Source organism: Ranitomeya imitator, chromosome 4 (assembly GCF_032444005.1).
Source record: "Ranitomeya imitator isolate aRanImi1 chromosome 4, aRanImi1.pri, whole genome shotgun sequence".
Lineage (NCBI taxonomy): Eukaryota > Metazoa > Chordata > Amphibia > Anura > Dendrobatidae > Ranitomeya > Ranitomeya imitator.
Genome location: NC_091285.1, coordinates 692,494,249 through 692,502,859, shown reverse-complemented (window position 1 = coordinate 692,502,859; position 8,611 = coordinate 692,494,249). Strand labels below are relative to the sequence as shown.

At 41.9% G+C, this 8,611-nt stretch overlaps 1 protein-coding gene across 1 annotated transcript; it reads right to left on the bottom strand.

The window, feature by feature from the left end:
- Positions 1-211: 211 nt before the first annotated feature.
- LOC138674373 (uncharacterized) lies at positions 212-8,230 on the bottom strand. The gene is made up of 2 exons (XM_069762221.1): positions 7,380-8,230; positions 212-1,771 (listed from the first exon to the last, which is right to left on the bottom strand). The coding sequence occupies exons 1-2, from the start codon at positions 8,083-8,085 to the stop codon at positions 1,188-1,190; spliced, it is 1,290 nt and encodes a 429-aa protein (XP_069618322.1). The 5' UTR covers positions 8,086-8,230; the 3' UTR covers positions 212-1,187.
- Positions 8,231-8,611: the final 381 nt, after the last annotated feature.

Below are 8,611 nucleotides of genomic sequence, written 5' to 3'. Positions count from 1 at the left end.
CTCCACACAGTATAATGGCCACCACAGAGCCCTCAACACAGTATAGTGGCCCCCCCACATAACCCTCAAAACAGGATAATGGCCTCCGATAAAGCCTCCAAAAAATATAATGCCCCCCCCAAAAAATGCTCCAAATACTAAAATGGCTTCTACAAGTCACAACATAGTTTCAATCTTATGTGAAGTAATCCTTTAATTGAATTTTTATTGCCTCGAGTTCCATATAATGTTATGTAACAATCAAATAAGGTAGTAAGTAAATTTGTTTGCACCTCTAATATATTTGGCACCTCCAAATTGTAATGTATAGCAGACCCATAAGAAGCTCAAGCTGTGAGAAAAAGTAAAAAATAAAAAACTTGCTCAAGTCTGTGAAGTACTAGATTGATGATAACCACCTTCCCCAGTTACATGACTTTGCCCAGGGCATGGGTAAAGGTACCGTCACACTCAGCAACTTTGCAACGAGAACGACGACGATCCGTGACGTTGCAGCGTCCTGGATAGTGATCTCGTTGTGTTTGACACACCACAGCGATCTGGATCCCGCTGTGCCATCGCTGGTCGGAGCTAGAAGTCCAGAACTTTATTTCGTCGTCAGATCGTCGTGTATCGTTATGTTTGACATCAAAAGCAACGATGCCAGCAACGTTTTACATGGAGCTAACAACCAGCGAGAACGATAACTGAGTCGCCGTTACGTCACTGGATCGCTCCTGCATCGTTCTGGAGCTGCTGTGTTTGACGTCTCTACAGCGACCTGAACAGCGACGCTTCAGCGATCGGCACGTTGTCTATATCGCTGCAGCGTCGCTGAGTGTGACGGTACCTTAAGTCTGAACATGAAGGCAGGAACAAGTAAATCATCAAGTGGAAATCAGACATACGATTTTCCACACTAGAGTCTGATGTTTCGGACCCTTCAAGATTCTCGTAGATGGAAAACTATTAGCAGTTTGAGGAGATGACACTGTGACTGTCAAAATTTCTATGACCCGAGACATCTTGACTTCATCTTTGGTAATATTGAGCTAAAGGTCAAGGATGAAAAAGGCTCGAGAAGTCTGAATCTTTCATGATATATGTAGACATCTCTTTGAGGAAACTATCCAACAATTGGTTTAGGATAAGATTATGATCTTAAAGAGGTGGTCTTTTAGAACATTAAGATCATCTAAAGAGGTCTTTTAAGACATTTTTAAGACATTACACACACATATTTTCACCCCATCCACTGACTCCAGGTTTGTCCTCACAAAGCTGCAAACCCCAGTTGGACAACTAAATGTCTGATGTAGAATCTTTTGCAAAAGGATATGAAATGTGTGTTCTTCAGGTATTGCTAGAGGCTCGTCACTGCAAACCACCCCTATGACTCGGGTTGAACTCATGGTAAGCCTCGATTTGATGTCATTAAGTATCTCCTTGACCTGGGCCATGTTGTCCTCCTCCTTGAGGAACATTGAGTGGAAGACCACCAAGATGAGCATGTAAGGGAAGGCCTTGGGTTTGGGGAGCTGTACACACTCTTTCTTTTGGTTCCCTGGTGCCCCCGATTTGCCATCTTCTTTAGAGTTGTCAATTTTATAAACATGATCATCAAACAGGGCTTTAGTCATCTCTTTGAAAACCCGAGCTTTTTCAAAGTTGCGGGCGGATGGACAGATATTCCCAAGGATAAGAAATCTCTCTCTACCTCCCAACTGGACGACCAGTTCTCGAAATGATTTTTCCAGCTGAATTTGATCATCTTCTATTAACTGATATCCATCTGTGAAACAAATTTGGAAACTGCATTGTAAATACATTACTAAACGAAATTCTGGTGCAATCTTACAAGAAAATGGAGTCTCAGGCAATGAGGAACGTAGCCCATGGTGAACCATTCATGTGTATGAGAGAGGCAGGGGAGATAGATGTTGGCTGACAGCTACCTGATGTATACGTCCACCTTTAGATGTCTTGATGGTTCTTCTGATGACCTAATGTTCACTGTGAACCTCTTCATGGGTAATAGAAACAAAAAAATTGCTGAATGTGCCCCTCTTTAACAATATAACACTATTGGTATTTTTCCAGGGAGTCTTAAAATAAATATGCCGTGGCACTAGTGGTGAGTTATCAGGCTCTCCTCCGTGACGGCACACAATGGCGTTCGTGACTTGATAAGAAAGAGATGGAATGAGATGCAGGGGACAGGAGCGATGGCTGCCGTGGCTTACAATGATGAATGCGTCTTTCAAAGGGATTCACAGAAGGAAACTGATTGATAACAAGAAAAACTAACCCACTGGGGTAGACATCGAGGGCTAAGAAACTCAAAATGTGAAAATCTATCCAAATTGTGACAAATTATGTAAATGTGATTCCTTTAATTTTTTAATTTGAGCATTTTTACTCTCAATTTTAAATCACCAAATTCAAATGAAAGTATAAATATACAGAAAAGAAAGAAATATGGATCCATGCTGTAAAATTGGTCAAAATTATGATATGGGTGAAAACAAATATTTGTGTGCTATGGAGAAGTTCAGTTCAGTGAAATCTATTGGCTCAGAAGCAGTTAATGAGAGATTGTGTACACAGCTATCAGGATTGTATCATAATTTGTAGTGTGATTAACACAGAGGGAAATATCAAAATAACAAGAGAGATAATATTTATATTTAACCATAAAAATATATAAAATACATCCTGTATTATACTTCAGAGCTGCACTAAATATTCTACTGGTGCAGTCACTGTGTACATGCATTACATTACTGATCCTGAGTTACCTCCTGTATTATACCCCAGAGCTGCACTCACTATTCTGCTGGTGCAGTCACTGTGTACATGCATTACATTACTGATCCTGAGTTACCTCCTGTATTATACCCCAGAGCTGCACTCACTATTCTGCTGGTGCAGTCACTGTGTACATGCATTACATTACTGATCCTGAGTTACCTCCTGTATTATACCCCAGAGCTGCACTCACTATTCTGCTGGTGCAGTCACTGTGTACATACATTACATTACTGATCCTGAGTTACATCCTGTATTATACCCCAGAGCTGCACTCACTATTCTACTGGTGCAGTCACTGTGTACATACATTACATTACTGATCCTGAGTTATATCCTGTATTATACTCCAGAGCTGCACTCACTATTCTGCTGGTGCAGTCACTGTGTACATACATTACATTACTGATCCTGAGTTACATCCTGTATTATACTCCAGAGCTGCACTCACTATTCTGCTGGTGTAGTCACTGTGTACATACATTACATTACTGATCCTGAGTTACATCCTGTATTATACTCCAGAGCTACACTCACAATTCTGCTGGTACAGTCACTGTGTACATACATTACATTACTGATCCTGAGTTACATCCTGTATTATACTCCAGAGCTGCACTCACTATTCTGCTGATGTAGTCACTGTGTACATACATTACATTACTGATCCTGAGTTACATCCTGTATTATACTCCAGAGCTACACTCACAATTCTGCTGGTACAGTCACTGTGTACATACATTACATTACTGATCCTGAGTTACATCCTGTATTATACTCCAGAGCTGCACTCACAATTCAGCTGGTGCAGTCACTGTGTACATACATTATATTACTGATCCTGAGTTACATCCTGTATTATATCCCAGAGCTGCACTCACTATTCTGCTGGTGCAGTCACTGTGTACATACATTACATTACTGATCCTGAGTTACATCCTGTATTATATCCCAGAGCTGCACTCACTATTCTGCTGGTGCAGTCACTGTGTACATACATTACATTACTGATCCTGAGTTGCATCCTGTATTATACCCCAGAGCTGCACTCACTATTCTGCTGGTGCAGTCACTGTGTACATACATTACATTACTGATCCTGAGTTACATCCTGGATTATACCCCAGAGCTGCACTCACTATTCTGCTGGTGCAGTCACTGTGTACATACATTACATTACTGATCCTGAGTTACATCCTGTATTCTACTCCAGAGCTGCACTCACTATTCTGCTGGTGCAGTCACTGTGTGTATACATTACATTACTGATCCTGAGTTACATCCTGTATTATACTCCAGAGCTGTACTCACTATTCTGCTGGTGCAGTCACTGTGTACATACGTTACATTACTGATCCTGAGTTACATCCTTTATTATACTCCAGAGCTCCGCTCACTATTCTGCTGGGGCAGTCACTGTGTACATACATTACATTACTGATCCTGAGTTACATCCTGTATTATACTCCAGAGCTGCACTCACTATTCTGCTGGTGCAGTCACCGTGTACATACATTACATTACTGATCCTGAGTTACATCCTGGACAATACCCCAGAGCTGCACTCACTATTCTTCTGGTGCAGTCACTGTGTACATACATTACATTACTGATCCTGAGTTACATCCTGGACAATACCCCAGAGCTGCACTCACTATTCTGCTGGTGCAGTCACTGTGTACATACATTACATTACTGATCCTGAGTTACATCCTGGATTATACCCCAGAGCTGCACTCACTATTCTGCTGGTGCAGTCACTGTGTACATACATTACATTACTGATCCTGAGTTACATCCTGTATTATACTCAGGAGCTGCACTCACTATTCTGCTGGTGCAGTCACTGTGTACATACTTTACTGATCCTGAGTTACATCCTGGATTATACCCCAGAGCTGCACTCATTATTCTGCTGGTGCAGTCACTGTGTACATACATTACATTACTGATCCTGAGTTACATCCTGTATTATACCCCAGAGCTGCACTTACTATTCTGCTGGTGCAGTCACTGTGTACATACATTACATTACTGATCCTGAGTTACATCCTGGATTATACTCCAGAGCTGCACTCACTATTCTGCTGGTGCAGTCCCTGTGTACATACATTACATTACTGTTCCTGAGTTACATCCTGTATTATACCCCAGAGCTGCACTCACTATTCTGTTGGTGCAGTCACTGTGTACATACATTACATTACTAATCCTGAGTTACCTCCTGTATTATATCCCAGAGCTGCGCTCACTATTCTGCTTGTGCAGTCACTGTGTACATACATTGCATTACTGATCCTGAGTTACATCCTGTATTATACTCCAGAGCTGCACTCACTATTCTGCTGGTGCAGTCCCTGTGTACATACATTACATTACTGATCCTGAGTTACATCCTGTATTATACTCCAGAGCTGCACTCACTATTCTGCTGGTGCAGTCCCTGTGTACATACATTACATCACTGATCCCGAGTTACATCCTGTATTATACCCCAGAGCTGCACTCACTATTCTGCTGGTGCAGTCCCTGTGTACATACATTACATTACTGATCCTGAGTTACATCCTGTATTATACTCCAGAGCTGCACTCACTATTCTGCTGGTGCAGTCCCTGTGTACATACATTACATTACTGATCCTGAGTTACATCCTGTATTATACCCCAGAGCTGCACTCACTATTCTGCTGGTGCAGTCCCTGTGTACATACATTACATTACTGATCCTGAGTTACATCCTGTATTATACTCCAGAGCTGAACTCACTGTTCTGCTGGTGCAGTCACTGTGTACATACATTACATTACTGATCCTGAGTTACATCCTGTATTATACTCCAGAGCTGCACTCACTATTCTGCTGGTGCAGTCACTGTGTACATACAGGTCCTTCTCAAAAAATTAGCATATAGTGTTAAATTTCATTATTTACCATAATGTAATGATTACAATTAAACTTTCATATATTATAGATTCATTATCCACCAACTGAAATTTGTCAGGTCTTTTATTGTTTTAATACTGATGATTTTGGCATACAACTCCTGATAACCCAAAAAACCTGTCTCAATAAATTAGCATATCAAGAAAAGGTTCTCTAAACGACCTATTACCCTAATCTTCTGAATCAACTAATTAACTCTAAACACATGCAAAAGATACCTGAGGCTTTTATAAACTCCCTGCCTGGTTCATTACTCAAAACCCCCATCATGGGTAAGACTAGCGACCTGACAGATGTCAAGAAGGCCATCATTGACACCCTCAAGCAAGAGGGTAAGACCCAGAAAGGAATTTCTCAACAAATAGGCTGTTCCCAGAGTGCTGTATCAAGGCACCTCAATGGTAAGTCTGTTGGAAGGAAACAATGTGGCAGAAAACGCTGTACAACGAGAAGAGGAGACCGGACCCTGAGGAAGATTGTGGAGAAGGACCGATTCCAGACCTTGGGGAACCTGAGGAAGCAGTGGACTGAGTCTGGTGTGGAAACATCCAGAGCCACCGTGCACAGGCGTGTGCAGGAAATGGGCTACAGGTGCCGCATTCCCCAGGTAAAGCCACTTTTGAACCATAAACAGCGGCAGAGGCGCCTGACCTGGGCTACAGAGAAGCAGCACTGGACTGTTGCTAAGTGGTCCCAAGTACTTTTTTCTGATGAAAGCAAATTTTGCATGTCATTCGGAAATCAAGGTGCCAGAGTCTGGAGGAAGACTGGGGAGAAGGAAATGCCAAAATGCCTGAAGTCCAGTGTCAAGTACCCACAGTCAGCTGCTGGTGTTGGTCCACTGTGTTTCATCAAGGGCAGGGTCAATGCAGCTAGCTATCAGGAGATTTTGGAGCACTTCATGCTTCCATCGGCTGAAATGCTTTATGGAGATGAAGATTTCATTTTTCAGCACGACCTGGCACCTGCTCACAGTGCCAAAACCACTGGTAAATGGTTTACTGACCATGGTATTACTGTGCTCAATTGGCCTGCCAACTCTCCTGACCTGAACCCCATAGAGAATCTGTGGGATATTGTGAAGAGAAAGTTGAGAGACGCAAGACCCAACACTCTGGATGAGCTTAAGGCCGCTATTGAAGCATCCTGGGCCTCCATAACATCTCAGCAGTGTCACAGGCTGATTGCCTCCATGCCACGCCGCATTGAAGCAGTCATTTCTGCCAAAGGATTCCCGACCAAGTATTGAGTGCATAACTGAACATTATTATTTGATGGTTTTTTTGTTTGTTATTAAAAAACACTTTTATTTGATTGGATGGGTGAAATATGCTAATTTATTGAGACAGGTTTTTTGGGTTATCAGGAGTTGTATGCCAAAATCATCAGTATTAAAACAATAAAAGACCTGATAAATTTCAGTTGGTGGATAATGAATCTATAATATATGAAAGTTTAATTGTAATCATTACATTATGGTAAATAATGAAATTTAACACTATATGCTAATTTTTTGAGAAGGACCTGTATGTATGCATTCACAACCAGTTTTTTTGTGGGATTAGATTTAGACAGGTAAGAGAACATTTTATGTAAAGTGCTCAGAATGTGTAGTAATTAGTGACAAAGTAGCAATGAGGTATTTACCTGTTGTCATCACTCCCATGGTTTCGGTAATGATCCGCTTGACCTCCAGGATAGACCTGGGTTCAGAGCTGTTGTAGCAGCAAACCCCCCATGGCTGATCCTTGAACACCTGACCTAACAACTTTCTCATCTTTTCCATGGACTCCATCTTTTTCTCACCCTTGAAGGTTTCCACAGAGTAGACAATTCCCACAATTGCGGATCCAATCTCCCTCGTCCTCACCTGTATGTCCTTCAAGATCTCTTTAATAGAGTTTGAAGCATCCATTATAAGTGGTACCCGAAACACTGTGAGGATGATGGGAAAGTCCAACATCCTTGATTTTGATGGAGACCTTGAGGTGGAACAAGTCAGAGAAGTGTTGGAGCCATCAATAGCATTTTTGTTGGGTTTCTTTGCCTTTTTAGGAGACTCAAATAGAGCAGATGACAATTCTTCTAAAATCCCACAAGTGCCGCCCTCATCTTGTGGACTGTATCCTGCCTCCCCCACCAGCAGAATGTTCTCCTTTCCTCCTATGTTAGTCATTCTTTCTTGGAACAGATCATTCAATGTTTTAAAGTCAATGTTTCGAGCTCCGGTGAGCTCCACTTGGCTTGAGATTTGCCAAGTCTGGAGAGGTTGGCTTTCATTGAGAAGATGGTGGTGAGAAGATGTTGGTCTCTGGAGCTGAAGAACAGAGGAGATCCACTGAAAGAAGCTCATGCTGGGTCTTTGGGGTCTTCAAGGTGTCCTGTTGTAAATCCAGGTAAAATTTGTGTCTTAAAGGGGCTATTTCCCCATTAATGTTCTCAGAAATTTTGCTCTCCTCCAACTTTAGGTCTCCACTCGCTTTCTTTGCTTCTTGTCTGAACTTCTGAACTATGTGAAGTAGCAGCTTTCCGGTGTGCGCTCTATCATCTCCTCAGTTCAGGTCTGACTCGGCCAATTAATCATTAATGAGGCCATCATATTGGATAACAACTACCAAGTTAGTTATGGGAGCTCTGGGAGTGAACATGAGAGAAGCACTTAACCCTTTACAGCAGTCATTACCATAAAGTGTAGAAAACCCAGAATTTTATCAGGTTTTTACTGGTGTTTAAGGGGGAAGGAACGGAATGTAAAGGGTTGTCCATTATGGATCCTTCACAATTGGCCACAAAGTGAAGAGCTGGAACAGTGGACGACTTAATCCATACATTACACCTGTTGATTTTAATGGATACCTGAATGTCCACCATTTAATGGC

Bases quoted from the DNA above. Each gene is read 5' to 3' on its own strand.
- LOC138674373 (XM_069762221.1), bottom strand. From the start codon at position 8,085: ATGAGCTTCTTTCAGTGGATCTCCTCTGTTCTTCAGCTCCAGAGACCA. The intron at 1,772-7,379 runs GTAAATACCTCA...TTTGTTTCACAG, and splicing joins CATGGGAGTGATGACAACAG to ATGGATATCAGTTAATAGAA.